At 47.8% G+C, this 24,827-nt stretch overlaps 1 protein-coding gene across 3 annotated transcripts in view; it reads left to right on the top strand.

The window, feature by feature from the left end:
- The first annotated feature begins 4,846 nt into the window (after nt 1-4,846).
- Nucleotides 4,847-24,827, top strand: part of znf407 (zinc finger protein 407) — a 160,863-nt gene continuing 140,882 nt past the window's right edge. The window contains exons 1-4 of one of the 3 annotated variants that reach the window (XM_038994127.1): nt 4,847-4,905; nt 7,386-7,445; nt 7,649-11,493; nt 21,155-21,269. In XM_038994127.1, coding sequence (XP_038850055.1) covers nt 7,435-7,445; nt 7,649-11,493; nt 21,155-21,269 — 3,971 coding nt within the window. In that variant the 5' untranslated portion in view covers nt 4,847-4,905; nt 7,386-7,434. Of the gene's footprint in view, nt 4,910-7,385; nt 7,446-7,586; nt 11,494-21,154; nt 21,270-24,827 lie in introns of all 3 variants that reach the window. The other 2 variants (XM_038994130.1, XM_038994128.1) reach the window with 2 other exon arrangements.

The raw sequence follows: 24,827 nt of genomic DNA, 5'->3' as shown, positions 1-24,827 counted from the left end.
AAGTGGATTTGTGTCACTTGGTGTCAGCACCCAGAAGCCACCTATATTTCTCGTTTTATTGTCTCCAATTCAAAAATACTGCCATAAAAGCAGAGTTCAAGGCCAAGGAGAGGCCTTCCTCTTTGTCGTCTCCAGGTTGCTGAACTGTGATAACCTACAGGTATTCTACAATAGTTGTGTCTAGGGCAAGACAGTAGTAACAAGGAACTCAGAAAGCATTTGATAGTTTATGACTTAGTCACATTTACAATGGATTTTCACGGCATTGCATGACATATGTTGTTATGTTTTACACAGAGCGTCCTTATGGAAAATAAGGTTATGATTCATGGATTCAAATAACTTTATGGATTATTAGAAATATGCCAATATGTAATAGTTGTTTTATTATACAGTAAGCAACCTATTGTTTCAAAGTCTACGTTGGAGGGACAAATCCTGTAAAATATGACCATCTCATTCAAGATTGCTCAGGGTTCTGGGTAGGGATTAGGGTGCAGCCTAAAAGCCTAAGTGGGGTACTCTTCTCATCTCAATTTCTGCACTGATCTAAAACACCTAGACAGTTGAGCGCAAATCAGCTATTGGCCCCCTCAGTACAAAGGAATGAGAAATGATGAGACGACACAACCCTGGTAGCAGTACTGCACACCATCCATACTGGATCTAATCCAGGCAAATACCTACAGTGGCTTGCGAAAGTATTCACCCCCCTTGGCATTTTTCCTATGTTGTTGCATTACAACCTGGAATTAAAATGGATTCTTGGAGGGTTTGTATCATTTGATTTACACAACATGCCTACCACTTTGAAGATGCAAAATATGTATTATTGTGAAACAAACAAGAAATAAGACAAAATAACTGAAAAATTGAGCATGCATAACTATTCACCCCCCCAAAGTCAATACTTTGTAGAGCCACCTTTGACAGCAATTACAGCTGCAAGTTTCTTGGGGTATGTCTCTATAAGCTTGGCACATCTAGCCACTGGGATTTTTGCCCATTCTTCAAGGCAAAACTGCTCCAGCTCCTTCAAGTTGGATGGGTTCCGCTCGTGTACAGCAATCTTTAAGTCATACCACAGATTCTCAATTGGATCGAGGTCTGGGCTTTGACTAGGCCATTCCAAGACATTGAAATGTTTCCCCTTAAACCACTCGAGTGTTGCTTTAGCAGTATGCTTAGGGTAATTGTCCTGCTGGAAGGTGAACCTCCGTCCCAGTCTCAAATCTCTGGAAGACTGAAACAGGTTTCCCTCAAGAATTTCCCTGTATTTATCATCGTCCATCATTCCTTCAATTCTGACCAGGTTCCCAGTCCCTGTCGATGAAAAACATCCCCACAGCATGACGCTGCCACCACCATGCCTCACTGTGGGGAGGTGTTGGGTTTGCGCCAGACATAGCGTTATCCTTGATAGCCAAAAAGCTCAATTTTAGTCTCATCTGACCAGAGTACATTCTTCCATATGTTCGGGGAGTCTCCCACATGCCTTTTGGCGAACACTAAACGTGTTTGCTTATTTTGTTCTTTAAGCAATGACTTTTTTCTATCCACTCTTCCGTAAAGCTCAGCTCTGTGGAGTGTATGGCTTAAAGTGGTCCTATGGACAGATACTCCAATCTCCGCTGTGGAGCTTTGCAGCTCCTTCAGGGTTCTCTTTGGTCTCTTTGTTGCCTCTTTGATTAATCTCCTCCTTGCCTGGTCCGTGAGTTTTGGTGGGCGGCCCTCTCTTAGCAGGTTTGTTGTGGTGCCATATTATTTTCATTTTTTAATTATGGATTTAATGGTGCTCCGTGGGATGTTCAAAGTTTTTGATATTTTTTTATAAACCAACCCTGATCTGTACTTCTGTTGCTTGGTGGTGCTGCTTGCTTAGTGATGTTGCAGACTCTGGGGCCTTTCGGAACAGGTGTATATATACTGAGATCATGTGACAGATCATGTGACACTTAGATTGCACACAGGTGGACTTTATTTAACTTCTGAAGGTAATTGGTTGCACCAGATCTTATTTAGGGGCTTCATAGCAAAGAGGGTGAATACATACGCTCGCACCACTTTTCCATTTAATATTTTTTTGAATTTTTTGAAACAAGTTTTTTATTTTTTCACTTCACCGATTTGGACTATTTTGTGTATGTCCATTACATGAAATCCAAATAAAAATCAATTTAAATTGCAGGTTGTAATACAACAAAATAGGAAAAATGCCAAGGGGGATGAATACTTTTGCAAGGCACTGTAAATACAGGTATTATGGGTTATGTGTTATTACATGTATTACTAACTATGGGAACAACATTTTAGCACCCTCTAGTGTTCTTCTAGGAGAAGCATGGTCAGCCTTTCATGCAGTGTTTTAAAAAAAAAATATTACTTGCAATGGGTTTACATCAAAATGTACATCAAGCCGTCATAGTTAAAAATCAATAACCATTTGCATTTCTACTTGCAATTATATCATGCTTCTTTGAGATAACTAATCAAAGGACCAAAGAGCAAATGTTGGTTTGTTGCGTGAAATCTATTTATTGATGATGATGAGGCATCCTGCAAGGAAGACGGGCAGAGTTTCAGTCAGTGTCCAACATCGTCAACCCTTCCTCTCTCAGTAAAGACAGCTAGGTACAAATGACTAATGAACCTAATGAAAAATTGGAGACGGGGGTTGCGTTTCTAACCATCCATGTCACATAATTTTGACTGTGATGAATTAAGCAAAATTACTGGAAAAGTAAACAGTGTATTCAATGCACGGGTATCATTTATCATCTCCTGACCTGATAGACTACGATATCAATTAAGGCACATGCATTAATCCAGTTTCAAACTTCACCAACGAACAGGGATGTGACATGGCTACGGTGATTAATCACTGACCAATGTTAACTGACACATTGTGTGTCTGTCTGGAGTGATGCTCCCACTTGTGGGCTGTATACAATTGCCATTGAAATAGAGCAGTGGAATACAGGGACAGTGCAAAAAAAGTCTAGGGTCGAAGAAGGTGAATTACAGTGACAAGTAGTGCATGTTTGAGATCAACTACATCGCAGTCAGACTGTGCAGAACACTGATCGACAAATCACCTTGCATCCCAAATCTACACACTATTAGATTGTGATTCTGCCTCCCTCGCCTTGCTGGAACTGAGCCTCTGCTCACAGGTGTGCTCATTTGATGCCTGTTGTTGAGCATCTCAATTGTCTAAAAAGTAGGCAAGTTTCCTTTCTGCCATCTCATTTCTTCCATGTCTAATGATGTGTAAGAATGTAGGTCTACAAGTGAAAGCCTGGTAATCAACCTCCATATTTTACCCAGGCTATCATGTCTTGGGGGGAAGATTTTCGAGTTCCCAGTTGTTTTGAATCTTGGTCAGTGCTGTCTGTGATACTTCGGATGTCCCCACCATAATGGCGCGTTCATGTGCTAGTCGGAACTAGGAAACTCTGAAATGTCCGACTTGCTACCTGGTTGTAGTTATACACGTGCTGCGTTCAACGAATCAGCAAGTCGGACATTTCTGAGTTTCCTAGTTCCGACTAGCATTGAACGCGGCATTAAACACAAATCCATCATCCTTCTTTTTTTTAGTTTTTTAATCTCAGAAAAACCAGTATACATACAAGACGTATACAAACAGACAATGATAACATATGCTAGGCTAGGGGGTACAACAAATGACAGATTACAAAGATTAAAATATACACACGTATTGATTGTTTTAACAGCTTTCTTATTAGAAGAACGTAGAATGGTCTTAATGTACTGCTCGAATTCCTTATAGAAAACAAGGAAGAGTGTTTTTTTATTAGTGAATTTACATTTATGAATATGAAGTTTTCCCATTAGCACAATTAGATTCATGAGGTATAATTGTTTTTCTTTATCCTTATTATATTTAAGGAAACCGAGCAGCACATTATCCCATAAAAAACAAAAGTCATCAAGAATATTAACAATTATAAAACTATGAATATCTTGCCATAATTTCTTTACATGTAGACAATGCCAAAATAAATGCAAAACTATTTCTGGATGCTCAACACAAAAAGTACAGTTAATGTTAGTCTTTTTTGAGTTTCTTCAGGTAATGATTCACAGGGTAATACTTATGGGTCATTCTGAAAGAGACCTCTTTGACCTTGTTAACAAGCAGGTATTTGTCTGGTAATAACCAGACTTTTTTACAACAGATATTATTGACAAATGTATTCTAGTAAATTGTGACATAAGGAATGGATACAATATCCCTTTGAAATAAAGCACGTATAAATCTGTTGTTCTGATGGAGCAAGGAGAAATGCATTTTCCTATTGGAGAGTCAACTGGATTAAGCGAGCGTATGTCAAGAAGGTGAGGTCTGGTTACACCTCTAAACAACATGAGAGTTCCAGATAGAATAGCATCAAAGACTATGGCAAACTCTCTAGGTTTAACAAGGATATTGTAATGAGATTTAAAAAATCCTCATAATTGAGTAACAAACCTTCTGCATTACAAAGTTGACTCACCAGCAGGATATGATTAGTAAACCAGTTCTTAAAAAATAATGACAAAATATCCATATTGTTCCAAATGAAATACCTATGCGGGGGAAATTGTTTATATATTAACGACCACGCTAAGAATTCTTGTCTATGAACAGCAGATCATTTTGTAGGAACCGTATAAATGTTATTGTTACAAAGTAACATAAAATTGAAGCCACCAAAACGGGAGAAGATATAACGACGGATGACATTTCAAATTGAAGTGTCCATCATCCATCTAAATCGGAACTTTCCGAGTTGTCCTGAACACCGCATCAGCTTGCTAGAGTGACGTATGGTACGTGCTACGGTACGCCACTTGTGACCAAGAGGGAAAAGCGCGGACATTGAGAATACTGGGGAAATTGTAGGTAAGCTGTTAAAACTACCATCATATTGATTACTTAAATACGGGTCTGTAATTCCTAAAGCATTATGGATATTTAAAATGTATGTACAGCAACTGTTTAGCTTATAAACACATGTATTTCAAAGGTCGACATTAGCTTCCTTTTTGGGCCTCTGTGCTGCCGTCGTTTTTAGGGCTTAAGAGCAAACAAGTCCCACCTCTATGCCGCACTCATTGGACGACAGTGAAAATACTCTCATCTGATAGGACTGGCTTCACGTAACTCACATTTCTGGCTCTTGTGTATTTTCATGAATATTTTGAACATATTGGTATCGGAATGATGGTTGACACAAATATGAACCAGTCGGAATGAAATAGCTACATCCAAACCGACCTTGACACTAATTTCCCAAAAGTCGAATATTACTTGATACCCTTGTTCTCAAATTAGAAGAAATACGTTTGGAAGGATGACCCATATATTGAGAAGTTTTGCAGCGCGCCGTACCTAAGGTTACTTTAGCTACTTTTGGCAGCACTCTGGCATTGGTAGCAACTAGCCAGTGGCAGTGTGATAGCCGACCAACAGTGTCGTTAAATTGCAGAACGTCGACCTTAACTATCTCGTACATGCATAACTACCCGACCAACCATGCTAGCTAGCTAGTTAGACCCTCGTGGCTCTAACTGGCTAACGCTAGCTAATGCTAAGCTAGTTAGCTAAGGAGTTACTAGGTAGGAAAGCTGGACTCCCAGTTGCAAGAGCCTACCTCTGCTTAACACTCTCCGCTCTGTCCAGGGCAACGTAGAGACGGACTGAAAAACGAGTCTTTAGCAGGAAAATAAAGTTTGAATTCGTGCAATTATATGTGAAATGTATCCGGTTGGCTGTCAAGTGATTAGCACAGTTCGTCAGATAATTGTACTCCCTAATTATTTTACTTTAGTCACATATACTGTATTTTCTCACTCCAGTAACCATCTGACTTTCTTCAAGTCTTTAAATTACACTGAACCAAAACATAAACGCAACATGTTAAGTGCTGGTTTCATGAACTGACATAAGAGATCCCAGAAATGTTCCATACACACAAAAAGCTTATTCCTCAAAAATGTGCACACATTTGTTTACATCCCTGTTAGTGAGCATTTCACCCGTTGTCAAGATAATCCATCCATCTGACAGGTGTGGCATATCACAAGCTGATTAAACAGCATGATCATTACACAGGTGCACCTTGTGCGGGACAATAAAAGGCCACTAAAATGAGCAGTTTTGTCACAACACAATGCCACAGATGTCTCAAGTTTTAAGGGAGTGCGCAATTGGCATGCTGACTGCAGGAATGTCCACCATAGCTGTTGCCAGATAATTACATGTTAATCTCTCTACCATAAGCCACCTCCAATGTAGTTTTAGAGAATTTGGTAGCATGTCCAACCGGATTCACAATCGCAGACCACGTGTAACCACGCCAGCCCAGGACCTCCACATCTGGCTTCTTAACCTGTGGTAGGGGCGGGTGCAGAGGAGTATTTATGTCTGTAATATAGCTCTTTTGAGGGGAAAACCGAATTCTGATTTGCTGGGCCTGGCTCTCAAGTGGGTGGGCCTATGCCCAACCATGGCTGCTCCCCTGCCCAGTCATGTGAAATCCATAGGTTAGGCCCTAATTTCTTTATTTATATTGACTTATTTCCTTATATGAACTGCAACTCAGCAAAATCTTTGAAATTGTTGCATGTTGCGTTTATATTTTTGTTATTACCATGTAATCTCTCATCAATTTGGACACTATCTTGAGATAAATCAATACTTTGAAGACATGTCCTGGCAAGGCACGTGAGAGGGTTGCTAGACTGGCTACTGGAGCAGGTGGGAAGAGGTTCAGGTCAGGTTTAGTTAATTTAGATTTTTTTTAAATAAATCATTGCCTGCTTTTAAAGCAAACTTGACTACACATATACTTAATTTGACGTATTATCTAAATGTTTGAGGAGAGTAGTCATAAAATTTGATGGGGAACAAAATGAGTTCATGTAATGTCATGGTGGGGATTATATTTTTGGCATCCGGTTGAAAAAGACATTGCATAGCAATGAGATTTTGACCAAAATTCTCACAAGCGATTGGCACCCCATCCAGAGGGATGGTGCCTAAAATGTAGACTACAGTAGATAGGTCACAAGAAGGGAGAGTGAAATATCTAAGCTGGCTAAATTCTTCTTAGGAGATTCATCTGTGTCAACCATCAGCTGTACTAAGTCTATTGTATAATGTTTATAAATTAGGTATCTTTGAAGTTAAATATATTTAAAGGGCAGAGGTAAATATAATCTAGGCCTAATTAATTGTAACCTATTTAAATTTATGCTACTGACCACTCACTGCCTTTCCCTGTTTTAAAAATGTATATTTTTTTATCAAATGTAACATCACATGCATGCAACGTCAACCACCTTATTACTGAACAGTTTCATTCTAAAATCACTAGATGGCGACTGATACCTACATTTGGCCGACTTCGTTTTTGAACACGCAGAATGATCTCTGAGTAAGTAGCCTACTCCATCTATACAATTTGAAACACCGTTTTGTTATATGAAACACAGTATTGTTATGTTATATTTATTTTGTTCAGCTAATTTCACAGTCAATTATATGAGGATTGCCCATCTTAAATGTTACTTTACAGAAACAGGATCATAACTTAATTGATTGCTGGAACAGAGTCCAATTTCCTCTTCTCATGTAAAGGCATCAGGAGTTGTCTAACATGGACAGAGAATTAAGGTCAGGGAAGGAGATTAATGAGGACAAGGTGCCTCATCATAGGGACACAGGAAGTGTCTCTACAGAGGAAATGGAGAGTGGAGGAATTCCTTCCCTAGCAAAGAGGCCCAGGCCTGATGATGTCACAGCTGACAGCACAGGAGAGATTGAGGAGGACACCGGCGGTAAGGTGGCTGATGGGAAGGAGTCAGACCAGCCCCCTCGGGTTGAGGTGAACATTACCCCGGAGACAGGTTACGGCTGTGCCTGTCCCATCTGTGGCTTTGTGGCCAAAACTCCAACTGCCTTGAAGATTCACTCCAAGAGGAAGCACACCGGTAGAGGAAAGACCCGGGGTGTGAGCTCAGCTGAGGTACTTGTTGAAATAGATGGCTCCACAACCAGAGCAACAGCACAGACTTCAAATTACAAGACAGGTGGAGACACTGAGGAGAAAGTGAGCAGCAGTGAGAGACAGCAGGATGCCACAGAGAGTCAGAGTCAGGGCACAGAGGCAGGGGGTTCTGAGGGGGAGGTGACTACAATAATAGCCAAAGAGGAAATTGCTGAGAAACAAGGGACAGGGAGAGATACTTTTGATATGAAGGTGACTACAATAGCTACAGAGGAGATTGCAGAGGAGGAGCAAGAAAAGACCCCCGGTAAGAAGATAGTAGGTAAACGGGGCCCCAAGCCCAAGACCATACATGCTTGTAGCTACTGTGGTCACGAGTTTAGGGACAAGCCAAGCCTAGATACACACATCAAGAGACGCCACACCAAAGAGATGAATTACTTCTGTGAATTCTGCTTGTACGCCTGTGTGGCAAAGTGCGACTACGAAAAGCACTGTCTTAGTAACAAGCACAACAAACGAGTCGCGGAAAGCAGGGAATCCTCTGGCCTCTCGTCACCCATGGACAAGAAGACAGCCGAGCAAGCTCAAATCTTTGCCTCCACGACGACTCAGACCCGGGCGTCCAGGCGTGCGCTCGGTGCCAGGTTCCAGCTGCAGTGCGGGAGTTGCGAATTCAGGGTCAGCAACTCTGCTTTGCTGGAGAGCCACGCTCGGCTAAAGCGCCATGGCGAGCATCGCTTCCTCTGTAACGTCTGCCGCTACTACACCGCTACATCCGAGTGGATGGACACACATGTGTCCTCGGAGAGCCACCGGCGTGTGGCTGAGGAGAAAAACACAGGGTCCTCCTTTGAGGAGTGCGTTGAGAAGGTGAGCAAAGATTCGATCGGTGACGACATGCTGACAGATGACGTGGCAGTAGGGGTCATCGGACATGATGGAGAGCTGCAACCTGATGTTAATGAGGAAGCTATTGAGGCTGCGAAAGTCGTGTTGGAGAACATGGAAGAGCACACGGACGAGAAAAGCCCCCTCAAGAGGAGGAGAGGCAGGCCAAAGGGGCCTGCTGCAACTACATGTGAATACTGTGGCCTTCTCGCCTCCAATAGTACCAATCTAAATGTGCATATTCGTCGTAAGCACAGCCGGCAGTACAGCTTCACCTGCAGGCTTTGTTCTTACAACTGTGTGACGAAAGGCGACATGGACCGACACTGTGTCACAAAGAAGCACCTTAAACGCGTGGAGGATGCTAGCAGCGATGGCCAAGTGGACCTGGATACATCAGTGCAGGTCGTGAGTAAAGAGTCAGGCTCTCAGGCCAGCGAGGGTGAGGCTATACATCGGAATAGTCCAGTCAGAGCAGGGTCCAAAAGAGAGGAGGGGGCCACGGACAAAACAGGGGAGCTGTCACAAGACGACGTCAAAGCACAAGTGAGCAGCCCGAAAAAGAGCAAGTACGACTTGGTCAACTCCTGCAGCCATTGCAGCTTCGTAGCTCATTCGATTCCCTCCCTCGACCTCCACGTGAAGAGGAGACACACCCGGGACTTTGAGTTTGTGTGCCTGGCGTGCAGCTACTACGCGGTCACGCGTCGAGAGATGTCTCGCCACGCCTCCACGGACAAGCATAAGCAGAAGAGTGAGGTCTACCTAGAGAACCTGGAGAGCTTTGTGGCGGAAGACCTGGCACAGCCAGAGGAGGAGGCTATGGAGCTGGGGAACAGAGCTGACCCTGATGCAGACAACAATGCTCACACTGAGGATCCCTCCCCCTCAGTGCCCCCTGACACAGACATAGAGCAGCCCACAGGCACAACTACAGACCAGCCTAACATTATAGACACAGACCAACCCACAGACACAGATACAGATCAACCCACAGAGACAGAGCAGCCCATCAACACAGACACAGACCAGCCCCCTATCATCGATACAGAACAACCCACAGACACAGGTACAGACCAACCCACAGAGACAGAGCAGCCCAACTACACAGACACAGACCAGCCCCATATCATCGATACAGAACAACCCACAGATACAGAACAACCCACAGATACAGACCAGCCCAATGACACAGACACAGACCAGCCCCCTATCATCAATACAGACCAACCCACAGAGACAGAGCAGCCCAACAACACAGACACAGACCAGCCCCCTATCATCAATATAGAACAACCTACAGATACAGACCAACCCACAGACACAGACCAGCCCAATGACACAGACACAGACCAGCCCCCTATCATCAATACAGAACAACCCACAGGTACAGACCAACCCACAGACACAGACCAGCCCAATGACACAGACACAGACCAGCCCCCTATCATCGATACAGAACAACCCACAGACACATATACAGATCAACCCACAGAGACAGAGCAGCCCAACTACACAGACACAGACCAGCCCCCTATCATCAATACAGAACAACCCACAGATACATACCAACACACAGAGACAGAACAGCCCAACAACACAGAGCATATTACCACTAACCCCACACAGACTTCTGACGTTTTGAGCAATGAGCATGCAGCCCCAATAGTGGAAGTTAGTGGCACTGTTGTTGAGGAAAACACAGAGATCCAGGTGGCTGGTGAGGCGTCCTGTGGTGGCTCGGAACAAACCAGCAACGAAGCTCCAGGTACGTTTGAGCCTCAGGAGGCACCAGCAGAAATCACCATTACACCGCCCGAGGAAGGCCAGAAGGAAGGGGCCGAGCCCGAGGCGGAACCAGAGCTATTCTGTTCAGACGACGACATTGAGATGGCTGATGAGAAACCTGACATCTCTTCCCCAGAGAAACAGCTCACCAGGGCGCTGCCGTTCGACGCTTGCATCATACCTCTCAAGTCCTTGACTGAAGCCGAGCTGGCTTTGCATGAAGAACGCATGGCTCACTCTGTTGAGGGCCACTCTGGCCTAGCCGGACCGGGCAGTTTCCAGAAGATCAAAAGAACCAAACCTGTAGGGGCTTCAGGTCTGTCCAAGGGGTTAACTCCCAACCCCCGCATCCGCTGCGAGGACTGCGGCTTCGTGGCGGACGGCATGAGCGGCCTCAATGTGCACATCTCCATGAAGCACCCGTCCAAGGAGAAGCACTTCCACTGCATGCTGTGCGGCAAGTCCTTCTACACGGAGAGCAACCTGCACCAGCACCTGACCAGCGCCGCCCACCTGCGCAACGAGCAGGCCAGCATCGAGGAGCTTCCGGAAGGCGGCGCCACCTTCAAGTGCGTGAAGTGCACGGACCCGTTCGAGACGGAGCAGGAGCTGTTCGTGCACATCAAGGAGAAGCACGAGGAGCTGTTGCGCGAGGTCAACAAGTACGTCCTGGAGGACACGGAGCAGATCAACCGCGAGCGCGAGGAGAACCAGGGCAGCGTGTGCAAGCACTGCGGCAAGGTGTGCAAGAGCAGCAACTCCATGGCCTTCCTGGCGCACATCCGCACACACACGGGTACGTTGTCTCCCAAAACACTTATTTGAAAACCTTCACTGCTATTGTTTTTTTTATGATACATACTTTGTTTTTTTGATGAGTTATTTTAAATGAGTTATTTTAAAGTCATTGATAGCTGCGTCACTAATATTCATAGGTGTTATTATACAGTGTATACACCACTTAGAATTGACCAGCATTGTCAATCATTACATGTGTTGGACATCAGGTTTTGAGATACTGTAGTCTAGCCTATATAGCGGTATCAGGGCCAGGCCAGGTATCAGAGGAGAGGCATGGTTCATGTAGTGATGGGAGCTTAAGCCATGCATTGGAGGAATGGAGAAGGTAAAGACTGAGCTGCAGGAGATGCTAATGGACCACGGATTGGGATTCCCTGTGCACCGCCTGGTCAAAGACATGTGCGACTCATAATTGATGTGTCCATTACCAAGACTCGGTTGTAATTATAGTCAATAAGTCTCTGTAAATGTGTTAAAGCTTTGGCTAAAAGCATTGGAGACCCAAAGAGAGGTGGGCTAATAATTTAAAATAATCAATGCAGGCGTATTCAAAGCCCTTCATTTCCCGTGTGTGTGTGTGTGTGTGTGTGTGTGTGTGTGTGTGTAACTTGTGTCTGTATGTGTCAGCCTACATGGTGAGCTGATTATCCTCAATCCATTAAGATTTATCTTGTCATTTATAATGCAAATCAGGGTTCGGCTGGTCAGGTCTATGACTAGGGAATGTCTGGCGGGTTAAGAATAGAGGGCGCTCCATTACTCTTCCTTGACCATGTGTATTAATTGCTTTTAAAATCAGCTTAATGTAGGAATGAGAAGTGAGGGCGCCATCAATAAATGCCCTTCTCTGCTTCCTCCGGTCCGTCCCCCTTTCAGCCCAAACTTTAATGGGACTTTAATTGGAGTACAGACAGAGCTCTATGGTCGTTCTGGGTGTATTATGTGTCTCTCTGTGTGTGTGTGTGTCTGAGGTTGTGTGTGTGTGTGGAGTGACTGACTAATGGCCGAGGAGGGTTAAGATGTGTTGACCGTCTCGGAGAGTTGACGGGGGGGTTGCCATGTGCAGAGTCAATGAGAGTGCTGCCACGAGGCACTATGGTAGTCTGGTCATGTGGGTCAGAATGCTCAGATACTCAGGCTGCTGCTGCTGCTGCTGATTTCTCTAAGTGTGTGCCCTTACCCATCACCGAGACGACATGATTAGGCCTACTTCTGTTTGGGATGACCTCTCAACTTCTAATATGGGGGAACATGGTCTCACCATTGCAAACTGGTTCAGGTTGGCATGTGGTCTGTTTTGCTGGGGTACGTTCTACGATTAATTAATTCAGAAAAATAAAAGCATACAAGAAGAGCAACTAACTGTCTTTACTTTGGCATTCCCCTCATGTCTCTGTGGCTCAACAAAACCACACTTTGTGGCACGGGGAGACTCACACATACTGTACAGTAAGACTGAATTGAAATTCTGTTTGTTGTATAGTCGAGTAGTCTGAAAGGACAGACGACATCAACAAGAGAAGGATTATGAGGCCAAATGATCAACATTTAGATTTATCCTTTGTGTGATATTTTGTTGAATTTGTAATATCCGTTTATGAGCCTACTACAGTATTTCATATTGCCGTGTAAACAACGCCATTACTTTGGTTCCAGCTGAGGGAAAGTGTTACTTAAGCAAATGAAAACAGTGACACTTTAAGAAGATGTGTTTATCAAAGTCAAGGGCACATTTGAAGGTCTCGATGTGAGTATTGTCGTAATTTTTTTAGGTGGCTTTTTCGATTGAATTTATCTCCTTCTTGATGAGTTTGCTCATTTCTGAGTTTGCCCATTTTCTTTGCCTCTTTGTAGAATGCACCTATTTCTTAGCATTTTGACACTGTATACTAGTTATTATTATTGCTAAGTTCCCTCATTACATTGAGTTATTCTCTCTTTGTATGTGGTCATTTATCGTGTACACTTCTTCCAGTGCTGTGGAGCAGGACTGTGGGGTCCACCAGTGTTTGGACTGGGAGCACGTCCAGATCGTTTGAATTAAACCAAGATTTTTTATTTACTTGATTAATCGGCGAAATCAGGAGATGGTGGGAGGCTGCACGCATATTTGTCAATTTGTCCCCTGGGAAAAAAAGACTTACATTTTGCCAATGAGGATGCAACTGGATTTGCATTTTGAGCTAAATTGGTCACTTTTTCACTTGAGAGAGCTGTCTGACCTTCTGAGGTCTGGGGTGGGTTGAAGTAATGGCCACACACACACATAATCACCACACACACTTGCCAAACATGCACACACACACTCTTTCTCTCTAAGAAACAAACAAACACACACACACACACACACACACACACACACACACACACACACACACACACACACACACACAATGAGTTTCTGAAGGTGTAAACAAAACTATTTGATTTGAAAATTCAACACTGGAAAAAAAATCTGTCCCTTTAAAAATGTTTTAAAACGGGTTTGCCGTTTTGCCGGGATTTTGGCAACGATGCCCTTTATCTACTTCGCCAGAGTCAGATGAACTCGTGGATACCATGTTTATGTCTCTGTGTCCAGTGTGAAGGAAGTTAGAGGTAGTTTTTGCAAGCTAATGCTAACTAGCGTTAACGCAATGACTGATAGTCTATGGGTATCTGCTAGCATTGCCAAAATCCTGAAGTATCCCTTCAGGGAGAGAGAGAGAGAGGGAGAGAGAGAGAGAGAGCAAGCGCATTGCGGGTCATTACCCATCTCATCTGGAATGTGAGGGAGCCACATTGCCCCTATGTGGTTGGCAATATTAATTTAACATGACACTGCATTGATGGTCAATTTCAGTTTCATGGAGGCTGTTTAAGTGGAGTGGTGGAGTATTAACATGATGAGACGTGAGAAGGGAGGGATGCCACATCTCTCTCCTCCTGCCATGTCTCATACTCACTCACACAGCCATCTGGCCAGATCCTCTCCCTCTGCGCCTGTCACTCGCTTCACCTCGGCTTGGGCGTGTGTGTGTGTGTTTGTTTTGGGGAGCGCATCATAGGGGTGTGTATCGATGCTAAATGAAGAGGCCCGATTCACCAGCGCTCATGTGTTAACGCCCCTCCCTCGCATGTTTGCAGGCCTTGTTAGCACGCGCTTGCCTTTCAATCTTCGTTACCAGCTTAAAATTCAACTTGTCGTACTTCCAGCTCGCGGCAAGTGAACCGTGTATGAACAAATTAGTAATCTACACAAAGTGCTTAATCAAATCAGCGGCTGCCCCTGAAATAAATATTGCAATGAGTCTTGGGATATTCACTGGGAGAGCGGATTGCATAGCGAGTATATTATAGGAGGTTTCCAGTCAGATTAGTGTGTCATACTGGAGAACTGCTGCTTTAGTCTGTCTGCATGGGACCTGGCCCTAGTCTGTCTGCATGGGACCTGGCCCTAGTCTGTCTGCATGGGATCTGGCCCTAGTCTGTCTGCATGGGACCTGGCCCTAGTCTGTCTGCATGGGACCTGGCCCTAGTCTGTCTGCATGGGATCTGGCCCCTTGTCTGTCTGCATGGGATCTGGCCCTAGTCTGTCTGCATGGGACCTGGCCCTAGTCTGTCTGCATGGGACCTGGCCCTAGTCTGTCTGCATGGGATCTGGCCCTAGTCTGTCTGCATGGGACCTGGCCCTAGTCTGTCTGCATGGGATCTGGCCCTAGTCTGTCTGCATGGGACCTGGCCCTAGTCTGTCTGCATGGGACCTGGCCCTAGTCTGTCTGCATGGGACCTGGCCCTAGTCTGTCTGCATGGGACCTGGCCCCTTGTCTGTCTGCATGGGACCTGGCCCCTTGTCTGTCTGCATGGGACCTGGCCCCTTGTCTGTCTGCATGGGACCTGGCCCCTTGTCTGTCTGCATGGGACCTGGCCCCTTGTCTGTCTGCATGGGACCTGGCCCCTTGTCTGTCTGCATGGGACCTGGCCCCTTGTCTGTCTGCATGGGACCTGGCCCCTTGTCTGTCTGCATGGGACCTGGCCCCTTGTCTGTCTGCATGGGACCTGGCCCCTTGTCGGTCTGCATGGGACCTGGCCCTAGTCTGTCTGCATGGGACCTGGCCCTAGTCTGTCTGCATGGGACCTGGCCCCTAGTCTGTCTGCATGGGACCTGGCCCCTTGTCTGTCTGCATGGGACCTGGCCCCTTGTCTGTCTGCATGGGACCTGGCCCCTTGTCTGTCTGCATGGGACCTGGCCCCTAGTCTGTCTGCATGGGACCTGGCCCCTAGTCTGTCTGCATGGGACCTGGCCCCTTGTCTGTCTGCATGGGACCTGGCCCCTTGTCTGTCTGCATGGGACCTGGCCCCTTGTCTGTCTGCATGGGACCTGGCCCCTTGTCTGTCTGCATGGGACCTGGCCCCTTGTCTGTCTGCATGGGACCTGGCCCCTTGTCTGTCTGCATGGGACCTGGCCCCTAGTCTGTCTGGATGGGACCTGGCCCCTTGTCTGTCTGCATGGGACCTGGCCCCTTGTCTGTCTGCATGGGACCTGGCCCCTTGTCTGTCTGCATGGGACCTGGCCCCTTGTCTGTCTGCATGGGACCTGGCCCCTTGTCTGTCTGCATGGGACCTGGCCCCTTGTCTGTCTGCATGGGACCTGGCCCCTTGTCTGTCTGCATGGGACCTGGCCCCTTGTCTGTCTGCATGGGACCTGGCCCCTTGTCTGTCTGCATGGGACCTGGCCCCTTGTCTGTCTGCATGGGACCTGGCCCCTTGTCGGTCTGCATGGGACCTGGCCCTAGTCTGTCTGCATGGGACCTGGCCCCTAGTCTGTCTGCATGGGACCTGGCCCCTTGTCTGTCTGCATGGGACCTGGCCCCTTGTCTGTCTGCATGGGACCTGGCCCCTTGTCTGTCTGCATGGGACCTGGCCCCTAGTCTGTCTGCATGGGACCTGGCCCTAGTCTGTCTGCATGGGACCTGGCCCCTTGTCTGTCTGCATGGGACCTGGCCCCTTGTCTGTCTGCATGGGACCTGGCCCCTTGTCTGTCTGCATGGGACCTGGCCCCTAGTCTGTCTGCATGGGACCTGGCCCTAGTCTGTCTGCATGGGACCTGGCCCCTTGTCTGTCTGCATGGGACCTGGCCCTAGTCTGTCTGCATGGGACCTGGCCCTAGTCTGTCTGCATGGGACCTGGCCCCTAGTCTGTCTGCATGGGACCTGGCCCCTTGTCTGTCTGCATGGGACCTGGCCCCTTGTCTGTCTGCATGGGACCTGGCCCCTTGTCTGTCTGCATGGGACCTGGCCCCTTGTCTGTCTGCATGGGACCTGGCCCCTTGTCTGTCTGCATGGGACCTGGCCCCTTGTCTGTCTGCATGGGACCTGGCCCCTTGTCTGTCTGCATGGGACCTGGCCCCTTGTCTGTCTGCATGGGACCTGGCCCCTTGTCTGTCTGCATGGGACCTGGCCCCTAGTCTGTCTGGATGGGACCTGGCCCCTTGTCTGTCTGCATGGGACCTGGCCCCTTGTCTGTCTGCATGGGACCTGGCCCCTAGTCTGTCTGCATGGGACCTGGCCCCTAGTCTGTCTGGATGGGACCTGGCCCCTTGTCTGTCTGCATGGGACCTGGCCCCTTGTCTGTCTGCATGGGACCTGGCCCCTTGTCTGTCTGCATGGGACCTGGCCCCTTGTCTGTCTGCATGGGACCTGGCCCCTTGTCTGTCTGCATGGGACCTGGCCCCTTGTCTGTCTGCATGGGACCTGGCCCCTTGTCTGTCTGCATGGGACCTGGCCCCTTGTCTGTCTGCATGGGACCTGGCCCCTTGTCGGTCTGCATGGGACCTGGCCCTAGTCTGTCTGCATGGGACCTGGCCCTAGTCTGTCTGCATGGGACCTGGCCCCTAGTCTGTCTGCATGGGACCTGGCCCCTTGTCTGTCTGCATGGGACCTGGCCCCTTGTCTGTCTGCATGGGACCTGGCCCCTTGTCTGTCTGCATGGGACCTGGCCCCTTGTCTGTCTGCATGGGACCTGGCCCCTAGTCTGTCTGCATGGGACCTGGCCCTAGTCTGTCTGCATGGGACCTGGCCCCTAGTCTGTCTGCATGGGACCTGGCCCTAGTCTGTCTGCATGGGACCTGGCCCCTTGTCTGTCTGCATGGGACCTGGCCCTAGTCTGTCTGCATGGGACCTGGCCCTAGTCTGTCTGCATGGGACCTGGCCCCTAGTCTGTCTGCATGGGACCTGGCCCCTTGTCTGTCTGCATGGGACCTGGCCCCTTGTCTGTCTGCATGGGACCTGGCCCCTTGTCTGTCTGCATGGGACCTGGCCCCTAGTCTGTCTGCATGGGACCTGGCCCCTAGTCTGTCTGCATGGGACCTGGCCCCTTGTCTGTCTGCATGGGACCTGGCCCCTTGTCTGTCTGCATGGGACCTGGCCCCTTGTCTGTCTGCATGGGACCTGGCCCCTTGTCTGTCTGCATGGGACCTGGCCCCTAGTCTGTCTGGATGGGACCTGGCCCCTTGTCTGTCTGCATGGGACCTGGCCCCTTGTCTGTCTGCATGGGACCTGGCCCCTTGTCTGTCTGCATGGGACCTGGCCCCTTGTCTGTCTGCATGGGACCTGGCCCCTAGTCTGTCTGGATGGGACCTGGCCCCTTGTCTGTCTGCATGGGACCTGGCCCCTAGTCTGTCTGCATGGGACCTGGCCCCTTGTCTGTCTGCATGGGACCTGGCCCCTTGTCTGTCTGCATGGGACCTGGCCCCTTGTCTGTCTGCATGGGACCTGGCCCCTTGTCTGTCTGCATGGGACCTGGCCCCTTGTCTGTCTGCATGGGACCTGGCCCCTTGTCTGTCTGCATGGGACCTGGCCCCTTGTCTGTCTGCATGGGACCTGGCCCCTTGTCTGTCTGCATGGGACCTGGCCCCTTGTCGGTCTGCATGGGACCTGGCCCTAGTCTGTCTGCATGGGACCTGGCCCCTAGTCTGTCTGCATGGGACCTGGCCCCTTGTCTGTCTGCATGGGACCTGGCCCCTTGTCTGTCTGCATGGGACCTGGCCCCTTGTCTGTCTGCATGGGACCTGGCCCCTAGTCTGTCTGCATGGGACCTGGCCCTAGTCTGTCTGCATGGGACCTGGCCCCTTGTCTGTCTGCATGGGACCTGGCCCTAGTCTGTCTGCATGGGACCTGGCCCTAGTCTGTCTGCATGGGACCTGGCCCCTAGTCTGTCTGCATGGGACCTGGCCCCTTGTCTGTCTGCATGGGACCTGGCCCCTTGTCTGTCTGCATGGGACCTGGCCCCTTGTCTGTCTGCATGGGACCTGGCCCCTTGTCTGTCTGCATGGGACCTGGCCCCTAGTCTGTCTGCATGGGACCTGGCCCCTTGTCTGTCTGCATGGGACCTGGCCCCTTGTCTGTCTGCATGGGACCTGGCCCCTAGTCTGTCTGGATGGGACCTGGCCCCTTGTCTGTCTGCATGGGACCTGGCCCCTTGTCTGTCTGCATGGGACCTGGCCCCTAGTCTGTCTGCATGGGACCTGGCCCCTAGTCTGTCTGCATGGGACCTGGCCCCTTGTCTGTCTGCATGGGACCTGGCCCCTTGTCTGTCTGCATGGGACCTGGCCCCTTGTCTGTCTGCATGGGACCTGGCCCCTTGTCTGTCTGCATGGGACCTGGCCCCTTGTCTGTCTGCATGGGACCTGGCCCCTTGTCTGTCTGCATGGGACCTGGCCCCTTGTCTGTCTGCATGGGACCTGGCCCCTTGTCGGTCTGCATGGGACCTGGCCCCTAGTCTGTCTGCATGGGACCTGGCCCCTTGTCTGTCTGCATGGGACCTGGCCCCTTGTCTGTCTGCATGGGACCTGGCCCCTTGTCTGTCTGCATGGGACCTGGCCCCTAGTCTGTCTGCATGGGACCTGGCCCCTAGTCTGTCTGCATGGGACCTGGCCCCTAGTCTGTCTGCATGGGACCTGGCCCTAGTCTGTCTGCATGGGACCTGGCCCCTTGTCTGTCTGCATGGGACCTGGCCCTAGTCTGTCTGCATGGGACCTGGCCCCTAGTCTGTCTGCATGGGACCTGGCCCCTAGTCTGTCTGCATGGGACCTGGCCCCTTGTCTGTCTGCATGGGACCTGGCCCCTTGTCTGTCTGCATGGGACCTGGCCCCTAGTCTGTCTGCATGGGACCTGGCCCCTAGTCTGTCTGCATGGGACCTGGCCCCTTGTCTGTCTGCATGGGACCTGGCCCCTTGTCTGTCTGCATGGGACCTGGCCCCTTGTCTGTCTGCATGGGACCTGGCCCCTTGTCTGTCTGCATGGGACCTGGCCCCTTGTCTGTCTGCATGGGACCTGGCCCCTTGTCTGTCTGCATGGGACCTGGCCCTAGACTGTGCGGCATCATCCACATGAATGGCCCTTACTTGTAGTTGCATACACATCTTGTGTATATTTTATCTACACAAATAAATAACGGCTGGGGTTCAATTCATTTAGGAAAAATAGCACTGTCGTTGCAATCATGAGTTAACTTATGCTTAAATGTTATAACTAGGCTAACTGAAACAGCATTGGACTATTCTTTTGGGGGCATATTTACAATGCTACAGTACTATTCCCCGGCATGCTGCAGCGCTTTTTTGATTGAATAGGCCTTCCCCAGTCAGTGTGTTCTATTAGCCTAGGGGGTGGTGTCCCGTCTAGCCATCATGGGCGCTGACGATCCATAGCAGCCCCCTCTCTCGCTCTGCTGCTCTTAAATGACAAATGGCGGGCAGAGACTGTGCCACTCTCTCAAACGCCACTGCCACCCCACCCTCCCCATTTTATTAATGAGAATAATTAGAAGGATACCTCCCTGCAAAGCCAGGCAGAGTGGTTAGCGCTTTTAATGATGGAACGTGGTAGTGAGTGCACACCAAATTGATTTACGTGTTCTGCCTGACCTTTGGTATCCAATTTACGCATCCAGAAGCAAAAGAAGGAAGAGTAGGTAAGAGAGAGAGAGGGAGAGAGTGACGGGGAAAGATGGAGAGGTGGAGATTGAAGGAGAGAAAAGCCATGTACTCACTGTAGGAGCTTGTGTTTTTTTTTTTACAGTACCAGTCAAAAGTTTGGACACACCTACTCATTCAAGGGTTTTTCTTTATTTTGACTATTTTCTACAATGTAGAATAAGAGTGAAAACATCAAAACTATGAAATAACACATATGGAATCATGTAGTAACCAAAAAATATTTTAGATTTTAGATTCTTCAAAGTAGCCACCCTTTGCCTTCACGACAGCTTTGCACACTCTTGGCATTCTGTCAACTAGCTTATTTCATAGTTTTGATGTATGTCCTGGACTCAGGGTGTCTGGTTGTTTTACAGTCAATCTTGGGCAGTAAAGTAGTACAGTAGCAGTTAAGAATATTCCAAATTTCAACAACCTGACTAACAACACGAATTCACCACGGCATCGTTCAGTGTCACCATCTCTTCAATTGTGCAAAGATCTTTCAGTTTGAATGTTATTAAATTAAAGAATGTGCCTCCATGTTGCCCCCCCCCCCCCGGCCTTATGGCTCTACTCTACCTTCACCCCTACATCTACAACCACTACTTTCTTTTTTATTAGACTGTTTATAGTAATTTGTGTATTTTTTCCCCAATAGATAAAGTAGGATAAATTGACTTCACTTATTGTTCTGCAGGATCGAAGCCATTCAAGTGCAAAATCTGCAACTTTGCCACCGCCCAGCTGGGTGACGCCAGGAACCACGTGAAGAGACATCTGGGCATGAGAGAGTACAAGTGCCACATCTGTGGGTGAGTACCACAGTCAGTGACTAGTCACTACCTTTTTAACTGGGGATGCCTGGGTTGTGTTCATTAAGTTCCAAACGGAAGAAAAAAGGTCAGAAACGGAATGAAAGGGCAAGGTACTATCTGAACTTAAGACGAAACACTTGTTTTCCTTTTACGTTGCTACGGTCTTATTGGGTTTTTAAGTCATTTTTGCCATTTAGGTTGGATCACAAGAAGAATATCCTCTTGCTCTGCGAACCATTATTTCCTCTCTTATTGTGATATGTTTCAATACAATCTGTCATATCTCATCATAGTCAACATTATAGCGCAACAGCGCAGGGCTAGGCCTATAAACTCAAAGTACAATGCTTCTGCGTCTCTTTCGTACTGCATTTAGGCCAAGTTCAGTTCAGTTAGTTTCATTCCCGTGCTTGATCTTCCTACAATCTGACTCTGTTCACATGGACATGTTGGACTGTTTCTGTGTAATTTGGAAATGTACTGAATAGCAGGATGTTCAGCTTGTACCACGTTCTCTGCGCCTACGTGATACATAGATGAAGACGGGTAGTTATTTAGTCTCCCTCAATGCTTCTGTGTAAACTGTTGTGTTTAAATGTGTTTCCGTTTAGTTCGGTTGCTACGTTTTCTTTCTGCCACAGTCGAGTGGAATGAACGTGTTTATTTGTCGCCGCCGTTCACAAACGTTTTACAGAAGGGAAAACAGATTTTGTTAAACACAGCTACCTCTAATGAGGAAAAAGACTCATGTTTCACAAGCCCTCCAGCGAAAACATTTTCCCCAAGTGCTATAAATGTGTTAGGGCTTTGACCAAGAGAATATACACACGCACACACACACACACACACACACACACACACACACACACACACACACACACACACACACACACACACACACACACACACACACACACACACACACACACACACAGAACACAGTTCTCCAATGTGCCTGACTGCCTTTAAATGAGTCTACTAAATACAGCTTCTGGTTTCACAAATCATGCGGATGGAGGAGCTATCTCCCGCCTGAGCCAGACACGGGTGACAAATCGGCCCTGTGTGTGTGTGCGCGCACGCGCTCACTACTGACTGATCACCGGGGCAACTTTCCTCTTGACTAAAGAGCAGCAAACAAAGAACAGACCAGAAACACCCTCATTAAGGCCAAAGTAGACATACTCTCTCTTCCCAAAGTATCCAGATTAGATAATATAGGCCCACATATATGTGGCTAATCTGAATGCTGTTGCTAATGGTTGTTCGTGTCTCAGTTAATGCAATTTCCCTTTTTCGGTTTGGGCTGACCTAGAAAGTGAGATTACAATGTAGGCTGGCCATTAGGCATTCTGTTGCACACACTGGGTGAGGTGACATTTTGCGAAACAAAACCCTCTTTATCTAATGAAATCGTCTCTCATTATTACGATTTATCATCTTGATTACAATAGCTGAAGCGTTAATTTAAGTTCACTCGACCGAAGTTTCTGGAACTACAAAATTGAAATTCATACGTTGAGCAAAATGTGGTGGTTTTACACACAGAGATACAATTACTGGAACGTACCAAGCCCTTCAGACCATGGCAATTTGACTGGAACATTCATCAGTAATTCTATTTCTATGGTTCTACATGACTTCCCTGCTTTGTGAGACAAGCCAATGTAACGTTAACCAGTAGTCTGTTCATTCATTTCCCATTACGATCACAGAGTGAGCTCATCCTGCTCTCGTTAGAATGTTGAGGAGGAGCAGCAGCGTTGTTTAACTCAATCTAAACACGCGTGTGGTCTTTCTCCCTGCGCCATCGATTGGCGCTCCCACCGGTGAACTCTGTGGCTGCGAGTATTACCCGCTTTTGACACTGTGCGCTAACGATTGAGACGCCCCCAAATGGATGCGGTGCCCCTCTGCTGTCCACCTCACTTTAGCTGAGCCGAGAACCTCGGAGGGCTGCTCGTCTCCGCTGAGGACTCTGGGAAGTTGTTGATAGTTAAAGATCATATTGTTGTGGCATTTAATTAACAAATGCAAATCAAGGCCAGGACAGATAGGCACCTCTGACCCAGCTGCCAATCAAACGTGAGAAGTCTGTTCCGTGTAGGTAGGCTGTGTTGTGTGTACACCATGCCTTTACACTCTCTCTCGCTCCCTTTTTTTAGCTAACAGTTACTCTCTTTTCGGTTTCGGTTCCTTTTTCTTTTGTTGTGTCTTTCTTGTCCTTCAGAGTGACACGTCTCGTAGCTGATATCCTCTGCTTTTTACAGCAAGTTCATTTTTGCAGGGTATATTTTTCTTAATTGTATATCTTTTTTTATCCTTTTTCTCCCCAATTTCGTGATATCCAATTGGTAGTTACAGTCTTGTCCCATCGCTGCAACTCCTGTACGGACTCGGGAGAGGCGAAGGTCGAGAGCCGTGCGTCCTCCGAAACATGAACCTGCCAAGCCGCACTGCTTCTTGACACAGCGCTCGCTTAACCCAGGAGCCAGCCGCACCAACGTGTCAGAGGAAACACTCTACAACTGGCGACCAAAGTCAGCCTGCATGCGCCCGGGCCCACCATAAGGAGTCGCTAGAGAGCGATGGGACAAGGACATCCCGGCCGGCCAAACCCTCAACCTAACGCGGACGATGCTGGGCCAATTGTGCACTGACTCATGGGTCTCCCGGTCACGGCCGGCTGCAACACAGCCGGGATCGAACCCGGGTCTGTAGTGACGCCTCAAGCACTCCGATGCAGTGCCTTAGAACCCTGCGCCACTCGGGAGGCCACTAATGTATTTTTTAACTGTCGTTTTAGCCATTTATGAATGTATTATTCAATAGTAAAGACCAAATAAAATATTTTCATCCCCAAAAATTACATCCATTTTTTTGATACCTAAAGGGTCCCTAAAATACAAAATCAAATAGCTAAATGATCCATGGTATGACCATCTTAAAACAATTCCATATGTCAGCTCAGCTCCCCCCCCCCCCCCCCCCCCCCCCCCCCCCCAATGGCTTAGACTTTTAAGAATTAAAATACTGAATCTTGCAGCAATGACATCTCCTAACTGATTGATGTAGTCCTAAACTGGCCATAAAAACATAACCTGCAAAAACAGCAGAAAAACACAAATTGCCCCCCCTAGCACATACAGTACGGCAAGATTCCTCATACTGTATTTAATTGGAAAAAAAAGAATTTCACACACAAGGCTGTTTCTTGTCTTTACTCTGTGTGTGGTGTGTGTCGGTCCACAGTGGGCCTAGGCCATTTAATGAGCACTCCCTTCCGCTCCTCCATCATGTTCTCTCCTCCCAAAAGGCTCTGGATTCAGCATTTCAGCATCCCTTACCCTCACCACTTCTCCCCCATCGCCCCACCGCTCTCGCCTCAACCTCCCCAAAGATGCCGTGGACGGCCAGTGCTGTTTGTAGGTGTTAAATTATGCATCAGTAGTCTAAACGCTGTGAAGCATTGGTTTAATATCTGGGGGCCAAGGCGTTGGGAGTATTAACAACATCCTGGATGGTCCTCCCATTGGACCTGGTTCTATGATATCA

This window comes from Salvelinus namaycush, chromosome 5 (assembly GCF_016432855.1).
Source record: "Salvelinus namaycush isolate Seneca chromosome 5, SaNama_1.0, whole genome shotgun sequence".
NCBI classification, from domain to species: Eukaryota; Metazoa; Chordata; class Actinopteri; order Salmoniformes; family Salmonidae; genus Salvelinus; species Salvelinus namaycush.
This window is presented reverse-complemented; position numbering and strand designations above follow the sequence as displayed.